Source organism: Acomys russatus, chromosome 1 (genome assembly GCF_903995435.1).
Source record: "Acomys russatus chromosome 1, mAcoRus1.1, whole genome shotgun sequence".
NCBI classification, from domain to species: domain Eukaryota; kingdom Metazoa; phylum Chordata; class Mammalia; order Rodentia; family Muridae; genus Acomys; species Acomys russatus.
Genome location: NC_067137.1, coordinates 56,920,821 through 56,942,612, shown reverse-complemented (window position 1 = coordinate 56,942,612; position 21,792 = coordinate 56,920,821). Strand labels below are relative to the sequence as shown.

Genomic DNA, 21,792 nt, shown 5'->3' with positions numbered 1-21,792 from the left:
GAGAATATCTTAAGTTCCATTTAATACAAGAATTACTTTTTAAATCACAAGTTCTTCTTAAACTTTATTTCAATGAACTCTTTAAAGCCTAAATACATAACCAAAGGTGATACAAAACTTGAAAGGTGATTTGGTACCCTTGTCAAATTTCAATTCAGCTTCTATCCTAAACAGAAATTATTTCATTACCATGCATTATTGCTGAGAGACAGGTGTATTTTGAAAATAGCCTTCAGTTAGAGACAATGAAAGACACTTACTTTCTATTGGGACCCCATTTGTTAGCCAGCCAATTCTGGGTTTGGGGTTACCATTAGCTCTGCAGATGAGGGTTCCATTCTCTCCTGGGGATAGCACAAGGTTTTTGGGTGCCACAATCCAGTATGGAGCAGCTTTGTTGAGAGAAGAAAAACAGATTTTAAAAATGTGACACAAAAAAAGTATTGTAGCAAAAGAATACAATGGATAGTTACAATTGATTATAAAGTTTTTGTAAAAAGACTTGCTAGTATTGCTTTTTAGAATGAAAACATCATAAGAATTACTTTAAATAATGTTTTAGACTTCACATGCATTTGAACTCTGAGATATGTAATTTTTTTTCTTTTTTTATTTATTTAATTTATTCAGATTACATCTCAATTGTTATCCCATCCCTTGTATCCTCCCATTCCTCCCTCCCTCCCACTTTCACCCTATTCCCCGTCCTATGTCTGTGACCAAGGGGGACTTCCTCCCCCACTAAATGATCATAGATTATCAAGTCTCATTTTGCTAGCCTGCTTATTCTTCCTGAGCTATGTAATTATAAAACAGAGTACCAATTTTAAAACTTTTCACTTTTGAAAAGTTGCACACACAGAATATAGTATCCTATACCTCCACTCAGATCCCTCTCTATCCAAATTTTATACAGCTGGAGTGTGGCTATATCCAAGACAGAAAATGACCATTGTCGGGTTCTGCATACCACTCCATATCACTCGTTGAATCTACTAGCCAAGGAGTTTCTTCGTCTCTCCTTTTCTTTCATGATTTTGACACATTTGAAAAACATCACTCAGCTTTGATAGAATGCCCTCAGTGGTGAGCCTTCCTGATGTTTTCTCACAATTAACTCAAGGTTTGGGGTTGCATATGACTACCACAGTGATGGTACCACAGTGATCTTTTATTATCACCCCACTCCAAGGAAGACACAAGACTACAATGACTTATTATTTGTGATGTTCAGCTTCATCACTTGATTAAAGCGGTATCTGCCAGTTATTCCTACTGCAAAATTACTATATTACTGTGCTCTGTGGCCTGTTCATTGGCAGCTGGTCACTAGTATAGCCCACTCTCAATGAGGACATGACCTCCATCTTTTCCAGGAAGGAGTATTATTAGTGGACATACACTAAAATTTGTCCCAGCCACTAGTTTTGTTTTGTTTTTGTTTTTTGTTTGTTTTTTTAGTGGAGAGAACACTTTGAAGCTATGCAAATCTTCTTCTCCCTAAAGTGTTTCCACCCACCAAGTTTAGAATTCCTCCCTGGATCTTCCCTGTAGCAGTTATCACTGTCAGACTATCATGATGACTTTTGTATTTATACCATTCCTTCTGCATTTATTAATTGTAGTTCTGTGAGGGAGATTTGAATGAGTGGCTTTTTAATCTGACCTGAATGCAATTACAATAGAAATGAGAAAAGATTCATGACACTATGAACGTAGATATAAATTTAAACTTCTCATTACTGAAGAACATGATCAAAGGTATATGAAACTAACAGTTCAGAGCCTCCACAAGATCAAGGGGAGTGCATTTGAGATGGAGGTATACCTTTAACTGTGACAGAAATGGTATGATGGATGGCTCCTAAGGTGTTTTTTGCTATGCACTGATAATTTCCAGAGTCTGCTTCTGAAACATGAGTGATCTGCAAGGTTTTCTTAAAGTTCCGATAAAACGTCCGGTTAATGGGAAGCGTTCCATCTTCTTTGATCCAGTAAATGACTGGAGTAGGTCTGGAAGGATAAATAAGTAATGATGTCACAAAGGAAGAGGAGCTCGTCTGTGACTGTTTGGCAAAATGAATTTTCATGGATATTTGTAATCAATTCTTTACAGAATGATAATGACAAACATACAGACCTTTTAGTTAACATCACGTTTGTATAAATAATGCTCAAAACCTGTACTTAAACAATTTCCATTTTCAAATAATTAGAACTATACTAATTTTTGGCATACTCTAAAGTTTGGCTTCAGTGATGCCGTACTGCAAGCATGGATTGCTTTAATGAAGGGATCTAACAGTTTCTTCAAAGTTCTGTTCAGTGAGGATCCTCTAGAGATGTAGAGATTTGCTACATCAATAAAGGGAATTATTATTAAATTAATCATATTGGAATATAATTCCCCATCAGCTGGACTTAAAGATATATAGTGAATGAACTCACATGTTCATCAGTGCCTCTGGACTTTTATAAACTTATGCAAATCAAAATGATAAAGCTTACTGTTTTATGACACACTGATGATATGAACTAAACAATGATTAGACTTATTTTCTTCACCTTACTATTGGTAAAAATTTAAAATACCATTCTGCTAATTGATAAGAATAGATCAGATTGATGTTATTCCAGTTCTCACTCAATTTTATTTATTTAAATCAGGAAAATCCAAACAAATTGCTTAATAATGAAAGCCAGAATAATGCATGGAGTTAGACTTTTTTACAGAGGCTCAGATCTTCCCTTACATTCTTCTCTGACCTTGGTTCCCTGACCTCTTTGTGCTATGGCATCGCCAGTTGTCTTAACGAGAATGGTTGGCTTGTATAACATCTTTAGAAGCTTTACGTGGGTATAATTTAAAAATTGTTCAACCTAAACATATATAGTATACGTATGTATATGTATGCACATGCATGTATATGCATATATTTTATGTGTGTATATTATATGCGCATAAGCATATCATACACATACATATATGTATATATTACATATGCACTTAGTCATAAATATATTATATATACACATATGTATATGTGTACACATGTATTTTATGTATGTGTACATGTATATTACACATAAACACTTATACATGTATATATATATATATATGCTATGGCAGGGGTGGGAAGATAGCAAAGAAGAAAGGCTGATCCAGATCCTCAGGACATCACTATATTTGTTATCAGAGCTGCAGGAGGGATTTAATGACAGGCTTTTTGGTTTGGATGAGCAAAAGTATAGCATATAAGCTTGATGAAGTGGTTTCTAAAATTAAAACATGCCATGAACATGCAAAGCCGCAGAAGATGTGAGATCAGTTTTGAAGTACTTGTCATGTATGGAGTCTGACAACATATGATGTTTCCTTATATTTAAACTGACTCATGTTTCAGATGAGTAGAGAGAGGGGTGGGGACAGACACACAGTGTTATGCTTTAACTGAGCAAATCCATCAGTTGTAATGAAAGACTCCGACTCTTAGAGATTTATGAATGTTTTAATGCTGAGCCTAAAGGTCCCTGCTTTGCAAAAGTAGAGTCCCACTCATGGTTTCATGAGATTTCAACATTTTAAAAGTTCTTTTTCATTTCCAAACTACAACCACATTTTTTTAATTCGATGTTCCTATTCTGAAAACATGAAATGTGTTAAGATATGAAACTTATTAAATCTCATGTTGGTGTTTGACTATAAAAGTGATAAAAATTGGAAGTTGAAAAAATTCTGTTAGGAAAGATTGATTGGGGGGAGTGTTGGGGGGATGTCGTATCTTTTAGAGTTTGGTTTTTAAGCTGAAGCACAGTCATGTTGAGTGTGATTTCTGGAGTTGGCCAGCAGAGGCCTCCATGCTCATCCTGAAGTAATTATTCCTGATTAAGGAAAGAGTATATATGATCATGGATGTCCAGGTCAGAGACAACACAAATCTGAAAACATGAAGGAAGTGTGCTCTTGGGATCCCGCTCACGGCTGCAGTATCATGTAAGATCACGTAAAGGCACTCATGGCAGGCCTGACGGAAGGACGATCTAGAAACCTGCCTGTCATGTGGACCTAACTTCACAGTCACTCTTGTATCTGTCCAAGGACTCCCTGAAATGCCTGCCAAAGGCACACGGGCTCTGAGATATGCACAGATGAGCACCATGGCTTTACAGTCTGCCCACAGGAAGGAACAGACGGGACAATGACACGGTTCTGGTGCTCTGAGATGCACTGGGAGCTTTTGATGACAGACCATAAGAGAGAGTGACATTGCCAACATGTCAGGTGCTCCGTGTGGCAGGCCTTGAGAGTCATGAACCCCCAGTTATTCCACCTTCAGATCCCTGCCCCTCCCCCCAGCCCAGGAGCTCTAGACATATGATTAAGGGTAAGTAACTGGGTTTTTTAAAGCCACCAAATTCTGGGGTTGTTATTAGAAAGCAGAAATCATAAGATGATTACAGATAATGTACCATAATATAAACACTGTTACATCAAAATATTTTAGCAATAACATGGAATTCAAAGTTTACTCAGAAAGTATTTTTTCACTTTTTAATTTTGGTCAAATTAGAAACATAAAACAATGGCTCTTTCTGGGATAGAAATGCCTATCAATCTTGTATATATTGATAAAAAGTAAGCATTGGGACAGAATGTGTTTACTCACAGGCCTTCTGCAATGCACTCCAGTGAAAGTGTGTTTCCTCTTAATTCCTCCTTGAGGCTTTCACTGCCCTCTGGAGTTAGAAATGTTGGTGGCCTCTCTTTACTAGATTTAGCTGCAAACAAGAAAATCAATATACATTAAAGTTATAAACATGTGTTTCTAGGAACACAGTCGCTGTCAAAAGCTGCCTAAAATTCTACTCCCAAATCCAGTCAATGCTTATTTTGAAATTTGTTAAGTTATGCATACACACTTGCCCCTTACACTTACTCAGTGTGCCAGGAAAAGAAACAATTTTGATTGCATGAGCAAAACAGTGACAAGGACTCCTTTTGTATATGTCTTTAATTGGGTTAGGTTTTTAATCAAGTTTCTGTGGGCTGGTAAATTTTCACAATGTCAACACAGAAAAGTCAGCTCATCAACCTGCACATTCCTTAAGACTAGTGCTCAGGTCAAAGCAAAAAGTGTGACTTTTGAAAGTTGTTAGATTTTTTTTTCCAGCAGCAAATCATTATGGATAAAATGTTTTTATTTATTCTGGAAATAATTTTATAGCCAATTCCACTGACTTATATCTCAAAATTCTTACACTGCAAGATTTGTAAAAATAAATAAATAAATAAAACAAAGCTAGAGAATTACTAACAAAGGCCTGTCAAATTATATGATATGAATGAAGATTAAAAGTAGAACAGCTGAAGGCGTGGTTCCTAGGCAGAGTGTTTGCTTCACATGGGTAAGATCCTGGGTTTCTCCCCTAGCTTTGGGGGGAAAAGAAAAGGAAGACTTGCAAAGCTAAACACATGGAAATCATTTTGTTCTATGATAAAATAAAGAAGGTCTAAATCAAAGACCTTAGAAATATTTACACAAAACACCTTCTTTGATAGCCTGTTAAAAACTGTGGCCTTGTCTATTGAAAGCCTTGGGAAATTTTCAAGTGGAAATGTCATAAGACACTGTAGCTTTTCACTGTTTTCTTAATGAATTTAGAGCTTGATGGGGATCTTCATCCTCTAAAATCACCCTGAGAAGGGTCTTGAGGCCCACATTTGGGGAGACTATATTAAATAAAAGGGAGAGTTATATCCTGCCATGTTCTGCAGTGTTATATCTGCAATGTTCATTTCTCAAAGGTAAAATTTAATGTAGCAGAAACTCTATCTATGGGAAATTAGGAAGCCCTTATGTCCAAAGCCTTTTTTTTTTTCATTTTATTATTTTTAGTGATAGATTTTATGCTTCACAGCCACATTTTCCTTAAGGAAGTCAAATTCGTTTCTTTTTAAAATGATGAAGCTGAATGTTGTACTTTTAAAAGTTTACTCCCACAGAAGACAGTGACTGGGTTTCTACCAAATAATGTCATGTAAAGTATATGGAATATACTTCATGTTAGTTACTAAGGGTTCTCATGAGTCAACATTCTAGGGGGGTAATCTGACCAGTCAGTTCATATGTAGGTCATGCAAAAAGCTTACAGACAGCACAAAATACGGAAAATACAATTCTGAACACATATGACAGATTTTTTTTTCTAAAGCATACGAAATGGTTTACACGAAATTTTATAACAAGTTTAATTATACATACATAATGGAAATGGTTTAGTGACATGCTTGAAAGTTTATAGCTAAATTTCTTAAGAAGCACACATTGATACAGTGATATTAAACATGTAACTAGAAATTTCATAAAGAAACAAGGTTAAATAGCCATGGAGGTGAAGTTAGTGTACTAAAGTCTACAATGAAGGAGAGAATATCAGTTACAACCACTGTAACTCACCACCATAAAACTCAGTGTCACTCAAATTAGCAGCTATAGTGTCATTCAATTCATCCACTGAAATAAACAGAATATCGTGAAGAGGGCACAAAAGTAGGGGAGAAGGGTTCAAAAGCCATTGGGCAACAAAAGCAAATGTATACAGCCACGCTAAGCGCTACTCCTTCCAGGTAAATCTAGTGCTTGGCATCATACTGGCTAACTCATTAATTCACTCCACCACCCCCAACTACAACTTGAACTACAGGGTGAATGCCAATAAAAGGCATCGTGGGGCATAATGCATATACCAATGCTCAGAACACCACAGAGTCAAGAGGTTGCCAGAAAAACAGGAATGGCAATCAGTGAAAAAGGTAAAATACAATATTTAGGGTTTGCATGCTTTTTTCTAATACTAGTGCCTTAGTGATCCCTTGCAGGAATTTTCCTGATCGTTGGATTGGTTTACCTCTGAGTCAGAACTGTGTTTAATTGTTACTAATTTGATTCACATAATATAAACACCATTAAAGGAGACCCAGGAGGCTGAGCTCTTACCTGAAATCACCTTCAAAGAAATAGGTTGTTTCTGTTGTATGGTTTGAGTGTGATTAAATCTGGCATAGCAGATATAGTCTTCACGGGTGTCCTCTGGGAGGACATTGGAGAAATAAAGGTCTCCATTCAGGCCTTGGGAAACCCGCTCACTCTGTGGAAGTCTTTGAAAGGCTGGAGGAAGACAGACAGATACTCAGATCATTCCATCATAGTTATCATTCTCCACATTAGCAGGACAACAAGCTACTACCTCTGTGAACTTCGCCTGAAAGAAACACATATAATATTTTGTTGCTGTGGTTGTTGTTGGTGGTGGTGGTGGTTTGTTTTGTTTTAAGATGTGAGATACACTGATACACCACGGGACCCATTCAATCCTAATTTCTGGAAGCTTGAAGCATAAATGGGACTAGAGCCATGAAGTGAAATGTTTTATTACGAAAATAGAAACAAATAAAAGTGCTTGCATATGCACACAGGTTTGCATATTTCCTAGTATCTAAATTGGTCTAAGAGTGCATACACCTTAGAAAGTGTACCAGTTACATGTTATCACAAATTGGGCTATCAGCAGGAACACAAGGACAAGAGCCCCACCCAAAGATTGAGCACTGGTCCATAGTTTCAATAGTAAACAAAGAGTGTGTCCTTTCTCCAGGAGCTCTCATTGTAGTACAATGAGATGGCCACTATGTATACACACAATGAGTAAAAGATGGGCTGTGTCACAAGATGAGGTGTTCATGAGGTGCAGGAAACCAGTTTCCAACATAACTGTGTCCCTTCAGGACCAGGTAAGGAGCTAGCCTTAGGCACAGAGAGGGCATTTCTCATATGGCTGAGGGATGCAGAGGGGGGAGCCACTGATCTGTGTATGGTGTTACACTTGACCATCAGAAAACTCCCTGAAGCTCCTGACTCTGTTCCCAGAAGCTGAAGTGTAATTTCTTCAACTCCCAAGTGAGAGGGACTTGTAAAAGTAGCACACCCTTGCAACATCAACCTGGGTTTTCTTTAGTCTGAGTCAAGGATATGTGTTCTTCCTGCAGAGGGTACCTGACCTAATGTTTCACAAAACGCAAAATTGTAGTTAAAACCCATGGAGTCAGAGTTGAAAGCACACCACTGGTTAATTGTGCTACTCAAGTTCCCATCAAGGAGGTTTATAACTTTATGATGTTAGGACGTTAATCCTCTTGGACAGGAATGTTGAAGAAAAGAACATACATTGAGAACCAGGCAAGGTGATGCATGCCTGAAATCCAAGCTATCTGGAAGGCTGAGGGGGCAGGACTACAAGTCAAGGCAAGTCTGTGCTATATATCAAGTTCAGCTATATATCAGCTTGGGCTACACAGTGAGACCCTGTTTCAGAAAAACACACATTTATTAAATGAACCCGAGGCGCCAAAGACGTGTATTTACTGTCTTTTGTTTCTCCTCTTGGATTGAATGACTAATGAATGCAGGTATCTCAAGTGTAAGACGACAAAACGTTAATAGTGGGGTGTGAGTTTTCCCTTAGGCTTTCTTTGTATTACGACTGAAGAAAAGATATATAGAGAGAATATTTTTTATGAGGAATAAAGCAAGAGTGCTACAAGGATTCAGCTTTTGTTGTTTGTTTGCTTTTTGAGACAGGGTTTCTCTGTGTTGTCTTGGCTGTCCTGAACTTGCTTTGTAGACCGAGATGTGCTCAAACTCAGAGGTCTGCCTTACCTCTACCTCCCAGAGTGCTAGAATTACAGGCATGTGCCACCAGGCCCAGCTTAAGGATTCAGTTTTTCCTCATATTTCAGATGCAAGCCCATTTGAAAGGTGATGGTTTACTGCCATTAAAAAAAATGTATGAAATCATACGTATTGCCAGCTGGATCATGCAGAAATGATTGGTTATGTACTCCGATTATTTGGAGAGTTTATATGTGACATATTTCTTTATTAAGCAGACAAGAAATCATTTCTGAATAAGAACAATTAGTGCATCTAATTTTGAAGGTGATATTTGAAGAATGTTTTTCTCAAAGCTATAAATCACTCCTTCATATTGGATTTGTTGCTTATCCCTCAAAATTCATAACAGCTGCCACATTAATAAAGGAAGCGTATATTTGCACATTTATTTGTTTTTCACTTCTTGCGACACTTTCTGGAGAGGTTTTATAAGTCAATAATGAACATTAAATATTTAGAGTCCAATTTTCTCTCCAGGGAGTTCTGCAGCCTGTGATTGAGGAAGAAGTCAGGTCTCTGAGAGTAGGGTATCTTGTGCAAATCTTTTACTTGCAGTCCTACCATTCTCTTTCAAGGTCACAGTGGTATCCTTGTTGCCAGGCCTAATGGTATCTCTTAGCTGCACTCCACAGCCATCACCATTTCTATAACCTGTGTTCCCCAAGTGGTCCACAGAACACAATCAATCAATCTCTCTCTCTCTCTCTCTCTCTCTCTCTCTCTCTCTCTCTCTCTCTCTCTCTCTCTCTCTCTCTCTCTCCCTTCTATTCTCTTCTTCATAACTTTTCTTCCTTGCTTTTGAGGTTTCAGGAGAGAATACTCCTATTTTTAAATCAGTTTTCAGTCTCTAAACTTTGTATTCATTCCCCTCATCCCTCCCTCTCCTCATTTTCCTTCCTCTTTCACCCCACCCTACCCACCCCCATGGAGGCTGTACCCTTAGAATACATCCAGAGTCTGAATACCCTACTGCAGCCTCCCACGTTCAAGTCACCGTTAACCATGGCCAGGATCACAACAATGGATACCTAATTGGTTTCTGCCCCCTTCTCTTTTTCAGGTGCTGACGATTGAACCTACAGCCTCACAGATTCTAGACAAGTGACCTACCAGTGAGCTACATGCTATGCTACATCCTGGCCCCTCTCTACTTTTCTTTTGCCCTCCCTACTCTCTACACATGAGTGGAAATTTTACTAATTATTTTTTATTTTTCACTAATTACTTTACTTCAGATAAATATACTCCCCCAAGATTTTAGTATTTCATTCAAAGGGAATAAAAGTCTTTCTATTAAGTCCCTGATACTGCTCACATCCTCCTTCCTCTTGGTTCTTTCAATATGGCTGCTTTTTCTGTTGTTTTTAACCCTGTGGATACACGTCCCTAGGGCTTACACCGGTGCTCCCTTTCCACACAGATATGCAGGCCACTGCTTTTCCCTCTTACTCCAACCCATTAGCACTTGGCCTACATCTCTGGTTTCTTTTCTTCCATAAAATTTACTGTTGACTGATACAGATTTTCAAAATACATCTATTTTCTGCCTCCTTTTCCTTCTCAGCTCTCCTCTGCTGTCTAGAAGGCAAGCCCAGTGATGCAAGTGTTTCCTGGTGCTGTTGATATATAGCAGTGCATGACACGGTTAATGAAGTGACATGGCACTTGTTCCAGAAGCCGCTACTTCTCTGAGCATCTGTGGACCATCTACAAGCACTTTATGATTCATAAGAGGAGGTAAATTGTTATGACAAGTAACTACAAGATAAATGAAGAAAACTCTTAGTGTTAAGACTTACAATTATCCATCCAAAATATTATGGCTGGTGGTAATCCAATTGGAGGTCTACAGGGAAGTACCAGTGACTGACCATTTCGAAGTATTATTGGTTCAAGTCTTTCTTTGGTCCACAAGGGCGACCCTGTTAAGCAAAAAAACCAAAAACCTTCTGAGTTATTTCTTTACATAAAAATACAAAGAAGACAACAAAACAAAGAAAGGCATCCAAAGATTTTGAAAACTGGTAATTTAGAATTTATATATGTTAATGAGAGAATTACTTTTAAATTAACTATTAGAGGTTTTTAAAAATACACTATAGTGGGAGAAGGAGAGGAAATTTTCCTTTATTATCACTGGGAGTGTGACTCAAGCCACTACTCCATTGTTTAATAATTTACACTGATACATCAATAAGATATCATCTCTAATACAACCGAGCCCCCCCAAAAAGAATGGGAAAAATTAAGTGTCATCAGATTTGTTAAGTAAGTAACTATATATATATACATTTGAATTTCATACAGTACTATATATGCATGCTTACCTAAAAGACTGATAAATGAAAATATATAATATATTGATGTCAAAAGGTTATAAAATAGCATTTCAGAATAAGATGGTTTTATATAATATAACAAAAGAAAAATACTGACTCAAAGTTATTTCTATGAGTGAAAAGATTCATTATCTATTTTAATTTATTTATGTATAATTTTAAATATGTAATTTTAAATGTCTTCAAAATAACCACAACTACAAATGGCCACTGTTTTTTAAATACAATTTGTCTATTGAGAGGATTTTAGTACCGACAACCTCAAAAAAGGCCATCGGATTCCAGTGAAAATTTGAAACAAATGTTAAAAGAAGTCACATAGTAGTTTGTGACCCATAGCATAAGAACATATTTTCATTTTATAATACGCTACACTAGAAATAAATAGCTAATTCAATTTAGGGAATAAACACCTTTTTTAGCTTTAGTCTTTCATTCAGGACTTGGCTAAAGAACACAATGGATTGGCAAACACTGGGCTGAGGAGCTTGCTAGATAGTAAGTGGAAAATAGAGGAGAGACAAGACTTTCATGCTAGCCAAAGTGAGAATATTGGAAGAGATGCTCTTGCTTTCTTGTGGTCATATTTGGATAATGTGACAGATGATAAGTTTGGGAGCAGTCCTTTAAAGTGTCATGATTGGCTGACAGGTCGCACTTACTAGATGGGCGGACAACAATGTTATTAGAGATAGCAGCCCCACGTTCGTTCCTTGCTGTGCACTGATAAACTCCCTCGTAGGTCTCTGCTTTCCCTTCAGCCATGATGTTGATGATGAGCGTTCCTGAGCCATGCTTCATGGTGACCAGAGGGTCTTTGTCGATGTCAAAATGAGTTCCATTACGAGTCCAGGAAAAGCTGTCCAACACATCAAAGATTAAGCTCATTAAAGGTGTAGAAGAATGGATTTTAAAAAAAGAATAGGATTATGCACCCCTTTAAAATGCTAGGTTTTATGGAGTTCCAGGAATAATTGTTAGATTTCAATATTTAGCGAAAGGTCCCCAGGCTTAAAAGATTATGCCAAATCACAACTCAGAATAAAGCGCTTTTTCTACATTTTGAGGCATATACTTTTTTAAAATCAGTGCAAATCTAACACAAATTGCCTGCCAGCTTTTCTCTAAGGGAAAAATGTTTTCAAGGCCCAATCTCTTACCCTTGTTAACATTTTTATTGTAAACCCCATTGTCCACACAGTTAAGCTGTCTATACTGAACTGTGACAAGAAAGGCCCCCGTAAGTATTGTATTATCTTTGAGTGGGAAGCTGATCATGTCTGTTTCAAGTTACAAAAATACAAACCGGAGGCTGGGAGGAGAGTTAAAACTTTGAGGGGTTTCAAATCTTGGTTTTTACAAGTAGTAAATTCTACATAAGGTATACCTCACAATTTTTAAGTTCTAGAAATAATTATATAACTTTTAGAAGACATACCAAATTGTCAAACCAAGATTCATTTTTCTCAGTTTAGTTATATAAAAGATGCCCTACTATGACGCCACCATTGCTCATGTGATTAAATACTTCCTGATCAGTCACACCTGGTGCCAGTGAGGTGCTGCAGAGGCATACATGTCAAACTTCCCTGTGGCTTCCCACTTGGCTTTCGTTCTTTACTGCTTATGCTTACAGTAGTGCTTGCAAAAGATAGGGCAGGAAGTGGTAGCGGCAGGCTACGCACATCTTGTGGACAGAAGACAAGGACACTGGAAAACATCCCATAGTGCACAGGACAGCTTCATTCTCACAGCAAAAATTCATCACCACTAATTACTGAGAAGTCCTGCCATACAAGTATGGCAGGCATTATTTAAGAATGGAGCTCAAGGGCACATTGAGGCCTGTTTGAAGATGGTTTTCAGCAATTTGGTGAGGTTACTGTTCTAGAGTAAAGCTTTGATAGAAATGTTGGAATATATAGGTATCTAGAACCAGGCAGGTTTTTCTTGGGTGCCAGTTCAATAAAAAGCTTATAATATATAAACTTGCAAATGAAATATCTAAAACATTCATCCTTTGATTATTTATAAATTATTATGCCTACATACAATTTGACAGACATGAAATTTAATTGTTATAATGTAATAGTTATTATGTTTTAACATATCACTTGAGAAACTGAGGGCCATCCAGCCGCACTATATATCCAGGTCCCTACTTAGAATAGGCAGCCCCAGCCAGCCTGCCTCTGGGTTGCTTAGCAACCTCTGAGATCATCACCTCCCACTGTCAGGTGTGTGCCAGCCATGCTTCAGCTGTGCACCAGATAAAAAGGACCAGACATGTCACTGCACGCTCTCTCTCTCTGCCGCCCAGTGTCTGGGGCACCCACTCGCTTCTTCCCCATCTCTCTCTCTCACTGTCTCTCTGTCTCTGTCTCTCTCTACCTTCATGGTCCACTCAGGCCCTAACTCCTCCCCCTTTTCCTTCCCCTCAAGTAAATCTCTTCATATCAGATCGTTTGCATGGCATCTCTCTGTATTTTTAAATATAACAGACCCGTTAAGCACCTTTGAGTTCCTGAAATGAGCCAGGGAGTTGGTTAGATAAGCAAAAAACAAAACAGGAGCTGGCGTGGTGCACGCCTTTAATCCCAGCACTCGGAAGGCAAAGGCAGGTGGATCTCTGAGAGTTCGAGGCCAGCCTGGTCTATAAAGCAAGTCCAGGACAGCCAGGGCACACAGAGAAACCCTGTCTCGGGGAAAAACAAACTCTCAACAACAGGATGCAAGCTTACCTTGGAGGAGGTTTCCCTTTGGCCTCACACTGGATTACAATGTTCTCCCGAGGATCAATAATGTAGTCCTTTGGTGACTGTTGAGTGATGGTTGGAGGTTGTACCACTTAATTGCAAAAAAGAAAAGAATAATGTAAAGAAATAAATGACTTATTACCATGAAAGCAACCACTTTTTCTATATTAATATCACTTGTCTTAGATTAAATGTGTCACAGTTATTCGTAGTTATCGGTTGTAGCAGCAAATTCTCTTTAAGTTTTCAACTAAAACTCAGGTAAAGTTGGGAAGTCAGGATACATCTTCCCTTTGGCAACATCACACACACTTACAAAGTCCATTTTTCCAGGAAGCCTGGGAAAATAGTTACTAACACAAATCTACTATCCAAACATTGTTTTTCTGATGTAACAATGAGAAATTCATGGTTCTTTCATTTCAAATGATGTCTGTTAATATGTAATGAGGTAGATTTGAATTTTTTTAGGATAGAGTCACCGACATAGTGCTCTTTACGATGTTAGTGGTGTAAATTAGTCTATCTTGGGGAAACATACTTTTGACAAACTCATATTTAAAAGATTGTTAAATTGGTGCCTTGACAGGCCAATCAGACCCTGGAGGTAGCTGGATTAGGGATGAAGAGAAAACACCACTTTTTGGGTGAGTAATAAGATTGAAATTCTCTTTTCTAGAGGACAATGTTTCTGTGTGCTCTTCAAAATGCTACCTGGTCCTTCAGTGTGAAATTGTAAAGATAACTGTTTTGACTGAGAACAATTTAATCTGAGGAAAATCAGTCTAGAGACCTTAAGCATGCTCCAAGTTGCTCAAAAACAGCCATAGGGCCTTTCCTGTGAGATCAGGATTCTTTCCTCTTAGATTAGGATTCTTATTTGAATGGGAGGGCACTTTAGAGACTATAGATTTTAACCTGTTTGTTATTCAGAGAGGCAAATGTTTGACCAGGAAGGCACCAAGCGGAGACTAATTGTTGCCCAGCTTCTGCTTGGCCTGTGCTAAGCACAGCTTCAAGGGGAGCTACTGATGGTTTGTAACAAGGAACAATTTGCCCTTGCACTTCCAGATACCTTCCCATGGCCACACTTTGGGTTGGGGTGGAACTGTTACCTGTAGTATGTAGAGGCCAAACGTGTCTCTATATATCTTACAATGTATAGGGCAGTTTCCCAGACAGAGGCTTACCTGATCCCCAGTGCAAACATGCTAGGGCACCTTTGGGACTGTGTAATGAAGTGACTCTGCTCTCAATTGTTTTCCCCTACACTCTGGACCCTCCTGTCTTTACCTTTAGTAATTTCCAATGCTAGCCAGCAGCTTTGTCTAAAGGTTAATGACTCTATTTGTTGGGAGACTTGAGCCTCAACTCCTGTAAGCCCTCAGAGGGAAAGGAGGGTCAGAAGTTGACATGTCCTCCAAGTGTGGCTAGAAGCATTAGTAACACACTTTGCCAACACTGGTGGTGCTTCAAGCCTTCTAATTAGGGCCAGCTTCATTTTGGAGTGCTCAAACTTCACATACAGCATTTGGGATGATAAAAGGAATTCTTGAGGTTTTACATTGTCAAAATGGTGAACAGAGACATTGATAGAAAGGATCCTTAGGAGTGATTTAGTCCAGTGTTTTGGGGGTGGTAGGGGGTGGGTGATGTGGACTAATACAGTGCCAGACATGCAAATTTGGGGGTTTCAAATCCAAGTCTTCCTCCCTGTGCCTGCAGCTGTACCAGGAGTTTGCCATCTGGAGGTACCTTTTTGAATAATGCTTAGGTCCTATGGCAATTAACAAAAAGCCTTGTAGCAGTAAGTGACTTACCAAGATTTCTGTTTTAGTCAACATCAAAGGAAAATGTCTGAAAATGGACCATCTTTTCACTGGATGATAAATGCTACCCAGCAGTCAGAAAAGGCAGAAATGTTTGCTAAAGGAAGCCTCCCAGGAACGAAGGGACTGAAGAGGTCTGTCTTCTGTGTATTTCAAGACAATCTTCTAACTTGCAGGGCTTTTCTACTTGAAACACCTAGGAACACTGTCCCACCCAGTTCTGAAGGCTAAAGCCATAGAAGAGGGAGTTGAATGAGGCTTCTGTATACACCCAAAAGAACTGTGCCTGTTCTAGTTGATGGCGTTTAAAACAAAATAATTGTTCTCCCCCAAATATGTTTGAATTTTCTCATTGAGTTACATCAGATAGGAATACAGCTTGGATGTTAGTAGAATAGCAGGTTGGCAAAAGTAATATCAGAGTCTCTGTAATTCATGCAGGTTATACATTACATTTGTGCCTTAGCATTCAAATGAGGTGTTTGGCTATAGTAAGTCACATGCTTAAAAAGCACTAATCACAAACGATGATGGTGTTTGTTTGATTCACACTATTAACTCAAGAAACAAAGCCATGGTCACACTGTCACACCGCCTAGTAGTTTGTAGAGAGACACTTACAGTCATCAAGAAGCTTTGCTTTTTCCCCATCAGTATCAGCAGGTGAGTGGGCAAGAAGATTAAAGAAAATCAGATGTTAGTAGTGAAAGTGTTATCGTCCTAAGGATTAAAAAAAAAGGGGGGATGGGGGAAGACGGAGCATTTTGTCTACTCATTTTGACCTAGGGGAAAAAACCCATATTGTGAAAATTAAAATTATGACAATACAAGTGAAGTGAAGTGGTACTCATGGTTTAGTCTGCCCCTGCAGAAGCTTCTCACATCAGCATACGGAAAAACAAAGGCTATGCTGCAGGGACAGGGCGGGAGAGGGGGGGTATGGGGGGGGAGGGGGGGAGAGAAAGACTCTTCCAGGGTAGAAATGGCTAATTCCATCCTATACACATGGTGCTGCATTGATAACTTGCTCAGTTTGAAAAGTAGATAAAATCCACAATTATTCTGAGTTGTCACATTCTGTGTAGTGTCCGATCTTATTATCCTAGACATGGAGATGCACATGATAATCTTACCTCACAATGGGATATTGTTACAATGCTCCACGTCAAATCCAACACGGATGTAAGATTTGCACATTTCTATGGTTACTCTGCAAGATGGCTTTATGCTATTAGCATATTTCTGCTTCGGATTTCTCAGTCACCCAGATTGCTGGGTCCTATACATAGACAGGATCATTGTGTGCGCTGAAGAAAGGGTGTGTGGCACAAAGATGTGTTTGCACGCAATTTCAATCATTCTGCCGGGCTGCCTGTCATTACTATTTGCAAAGGTTAATGCAGGAGAGCCTAAGCTACCCGTGACTTTATTTTCATCATGGCTGTGCCTCTTCTCCATTAGCTGCCATAATTAAGTTAGCCCTAGGTGCCTGTTTCCCCTGATAGTTAGATTGAGGAGTCAGATTAAGGAGGAATACATTTAACACAAGAGAGAACAAAGCATCTCTCTCGTTGATTTTCCCTCTTTCCAGTGCATCTATCAGAGCAAAAGCTTACTTAAATATTCCTGCTCCAAGCAAGCAACTGCATATTTCAATTAAATATATAGCTACATATTTTAAATTAAAATCGTTGGGTGAAAAACTTTTAAAATGCAAATGCTGTGTTTTGTGGCCCTTTACTGGAGAGAAGCATGGCCCAGGAAGCGTGCTGAGTGTGCAAGAAACCCGTCTCTTCTTCCCACTGACAGTGGCAACCTCCACAGCAGCAATTGGCTGATCCCAGGAAACAGCTATCTTCCTCGCACCTTGGAAAGCATGCCAAACTGATGTTCTACTTGTGAAGCTAATGGCTCTAAAGAGGTCATGTAGATTGGGAATAAAGTGTAAATCAATTGTGAAGTAGAGTCATTGTTCAGATTTGAAATTCTGTTTTCCGCTACAGGAACGTATGTAGCTGGAAACCAGTATTGTCTTTATCTCTATAAACAAAGCACTCAGGCTAGGGAGAATGTAACGTCAATTTTACTTTGGGGGAAATAAGGGAGGGAAATGCAGTAGTCCCTGTTTGCCATTTCATTTCAGTGACTTTGCAGGTCTTGTCTCAGCATCAAAATGTTGCACCTTTGGTGTTGATCAAATAGTTTAAGCCAAAAAGCACTATTTGCTAGGCTTGTAGATGACACGCTTGCTCCTCCATCCTGATCACGTTTAGGATGCAAAATTAGAGAGTAAAATGAGTGTGTCTGTCTGAAGCAGGATAAACAAAGTATGGAGTATGGGTGGTTTGCAGATTCAAAGGATCTGGAGTTGACTAGACTTTCCTCTAGTTTTTTGTTGTTGTTGTTTGTTTTGTTTTGTTTTTCAGAGATGCCTTAGCAATGAGGGAAGAGGTGACACAATGAGGACAATAAGTGGGGGTTTGCACCATCCGTGTAAAGTGGTTCACATGGTCCTTCCACCAAGCTTTGCCCACTGGGAAGATTAGGGCAGCCTGTACCAGTTCCTTCTCAGACCACTCCCACCCCTGTGAACAAAAGACACCTGAGGCAAAAAAGATAATAAAAGAGAGAACAGCCCGGCCAGACAGTCCCATGGCCTTTCTCCAGTGCCTTTGTAAACACCAGGTGCTGAAGGTAAAAGCCAAATTAATTTTGATTAGCTTTTCGGTGTCACGCAGACACTTTCTTCATCAACACAGCTCAGGGTGATGGTAAATGCTGGGCGGTTTGGCCTCCTGGCCTAAGAGCTTTAAAGTGCTAATACTCACGATCAAGAGGTACCTCCAGAGCGCTAATCATCCTGCACAGGAAGAGGAGCAGGGGCACCCTCCCTGCAGATAACTGCTTCTTTTTCAGCATTATTTTAAGTGGCATCAGCTCTATTCCTGCTGAGAACCACACACGGAATTTCCTTTTCTTCTTTCACAGGAGATTTGTGTGCGACGTTTAAATAATTTCACATGCAGGGAACTGAAAAAAGATGGGATAAGAAGAATAATTATAATGTATTAAAAGATGGAAATGAAGAGCGAAATGTGCAGCTCAGAAAAATCAGCCTTCTATTATACATGAATTCTAAAAAGGAGCTGAGTTTTAAATATTTAACCCAGAGACTGGGATTAATCATTTATTCATAAATCTAAAATCAGTTCAGAAATATTTGTGGTGATGTCAAGCAAAATCTGCCCTGTTTCCTCTTATTATGACTTTTCCATTTTAAATATTTGGGTTCAGGACCTCTGAAGGCAACCATGTTTTTGGAAAGCTTGGTTTTGAAGTCAGTTGGGAAGTGAGCACCCTGGGTCTTCAGAGGGTAGTGGCCTCTTCATTCTGAAGATGCTCACTGGGAGAGTTCCGAGCATCGCCACAAGTTTCCTCAAACCCTAAACATTGATGGAGCAGATGAACACTGACAAGTGAGGTCATCTTACCTACACTACAGATTCAGAGCCAGCTGAGCTCTGGGTTCCAGGCTCCCCTCTGCAGCCACTCTCCTCAACAGTGCTAATTATTTTTTCTGGTGAAATACTGGGAGTCACTTTATAACTTCAAAACATCCCGTAATAGGTGTTGAACATCCTTAATGATCTGGACTGACTTATTCCACCAGCTTCCTTCCACTTCCTCATAACTATTTTCTGGATGATTGCTTTCTGTTTTTCCTGGGTCAATCCTTCAATATGCCTTGAAATCGCCCACTTTCTTGTCTTACTTATGCCACCTGGAAACCCTTATCCACCCTATTTGCTTCCCAAAATCTCACTTGTTTTTCATAAATCACTTAAGAGGTCCTTTCCAAGAAATGTCACCTGATCATTCCAGCATCACCTCTGAATTCCTAAAATTTCTCATTTTACACATAATGTTCCTATATTATGGGTGTATGTTTGTATGAAACATGATCTCAGCACCTGGGAGTCTGACACAGGAGGATGGTTGGGAGTTCAAGGCCGTCTTGGGCTACAAGTGAAACTTTGTCTCAAAATAAACAAGTAAAACCATAAGAAGTAAGTAAGTAAATAAGGAAGGAAGGAAGGAAGTAAATAGGCTATGTGAGCTGTGTTTCCCTCATCTCCCTGTCCTGTCACACTGTGTAGAGGAGCACCACACTGAAAGCCTGAGCCTAGCCATAGAGACAGATGTCTGTGCCACCTGGAAAGAGAAGTTCAATGTGTCTTCTCAGGAAGAAAAAGCATCCATAAGCAATGGCTCCCTTATGTGGGCAATAGGGAATAACACTATTAGAACCTAAGGTAGCTTCAGCAGCCTTAATTATATGTGTAACTTTTCTTATTTAAGTGGTCATGTGTTTCCATAATAGCTATCTTTTCTACCAAACTACATTTCTGCAGACTAGAAGCGGAACCTCTCCTACTCCCCACTGTATTTCCGTAGCCTGCTTGGAACATGGAAGGAAGGAAATAAATATTTCTAGTAACATAACGAATGAATGAATTAATTAATTAATGAAAAAAAGAACAAAAAAGAGCTTTAAGACCCTTGAAATGACTGTATTTAGGTAGCTTGGCCATAGTATAACCCAGGCTATATTTATACCATAACATGCAGTTTTCAGATGGAATCTAGTCATCATAACCAAACCAATTGTAATAACAGCTCAGTACATAGGATAAAGCACAAACACGTAAAAAAAAATGTGGATAACATGTGTTTCACTAGCAACAGAATTTTGATTTAAGTTTAGTTTTGATGGACTTATTACAAAACAAATAAAAGAAAAAAACAGCTAAACTTAGGTATTCTGCTCATACAAATACTATTTTGTGACTCAAACAGGCACACTGCATGGTTTGAGATGCAGAATACCTGTCTTTTGGTCTGTTATAAACATTTACCTCTAGGAAGCATGGAGAGGCAGGTCGAGAAGCTTGCTAAAGTATTTCTGACCAAGATTTAAAGCTACCCACCTTTCTGTGTGCACAGCCCATATCTCCACCACACAACCACATTTTCTTAGGTCACCTCACATCCGTCTGATTTATTGCTAATTCTAATTCAACAAAAGCATCAGGAAAAATACAAATAAAAGGCACAAAGGGCACGAAAGCAAGTAGATCTTACATACAACATATACTGAGGTAAAACAGCAAAGTTAAAGTCAGGAACACATACTAGATGCCTGCCTGTTCATGAATCATGTTAATTAAGTTTATTAGATTTATGTGCTTAGCCCTCTAAACAGGTTCTAGAAAACTCAAATACTTTCCCAAATCTGTACTACACAGCACAATCCCTGTGGGATCTTAAATATCTACACACAGTTTCTAAGTTCTTCACCTATACATATTTTGACTAATGTCTTAAGTGCTCATTCTCCCCAAACAGAGACAATGAGACAAGCGCCATATAAGATGAGGCATCATTCAACTATCTTTAGCCTTCCAAAGTATACATGGAATTAATAAACTGCACATAAAATCAGTGTACACTATAAAGAAAAAACTCAAGTTTTAGAAAAAATAAAGTACTTACTTAAGAGGCATGAGCAACTAAATCTTCACACTACTGGGAGATTCGGAACTATAATACTGGAAAACACGCTCTCTTGTCAAGGCTGAAGGGAAATTGCACCATTACCCACAAGATATCTCCAGTGCATATTCTCTTAGGGCAGGGCCAAGCAATTGTCCAACCCATCCTTGACTCCTACTGGAAAAAAAAATCACCCACTCCTTCTACATAAGCCCTCAAAGGGGACATGCCAAGCACTCAAGGTCAGCATTACGTCTCCAGCACTCAATCAAACCGAAAATCAAACAGAGCTCCAGAAAACAGAGCTTTCCTCCAGGGAAAGGAATACATTCTGAATTTTTCTCAAAGAAAAACTCCTGCATTGCTCTCCTAACCAGGAGCCACCTGCCTTCTACTTCACACTGGGAGATGACAGTTGTTCAACGGTAAGTAAGATTTGCAGAACAAAACTAAATCCTCTGTGTGATTAGATAAAAAGGAATAAAATCCCAATGTGAAAAAAAAATAACACACCAGTTACACACATGTCAGTTTGAAATTTTCAAAAAGTATTTACTATTAGACATTGTAAAACATGTAAAGA

At 38.8% G+C, this 21,792-nt stretch overlaps 1 protein-coding gene across 30 annotated transcripts in view; it reads right to left on the bottom strand.

Moving 5' to 3' along the window:
• Positions 1 to 18,697, bottom strand: part of Nrcam (neuronal cell adhesion molecule) — a 66,865-nt gene extending 48,168 nt beyond the window's left edge. For 10 of the 30 annotated variants that reach the window (XM_051145241.1, XM_051145303.1, XM_051145251.1 and 7 more), the window contains exons 1-10: positions 18,485 to 18,697; positions 16,278 to 16,295; positions 13,813 to 13,918; positions 11,734 to 11,930; positions 10,532 to 10,654; positions 6,999 to 7,169; positions 6,459 to 6,515; positions 4,668 to 4,779; positions 1,829 to 2,013; positions 261 to 392 (exon numbers count right to left, since the gene is read on the bottom strand). In XM_051145241.1, the coding sequence (XP_051001198.1) occupies positions 261 to 392; positions 1,829 to 2,013; positions 4,668 to 4,779; positions 6,459 to 6,515; positions 6,999 to 7,169; positions 10,532 to 10,654; positions 11,734 to 11,930; positions 13,813 to 13,918; positions 16,278 to 16,295; positions 18,485 to 18,590 (1,207 nt within the window). In that variant the 5' untranslated portion in view covers positions 18,591 to 18,697. The remainder of the gene's footprint in view (positions 1 to 260; positions 393 to 1,828; positions 2,014 to 4,667; positions 4,780 to 6,458; positions 6,516 to 6,998; positions 7,170 to 10,531; positions 10,655 to 11,733; positions 11,931 to 13,812; positions 13,919 to 16,277; positions 16,296 to 18,484) is intronic. The other 20 variants (XM_051145259.1, XM_051145321.1, XM_051145277.1 and 17 more) reach the window with 6 other exon arrangements.
• Between the last annotated feature and the right edge of the window lie 3,095 nt (positions 18,698 to 21,792).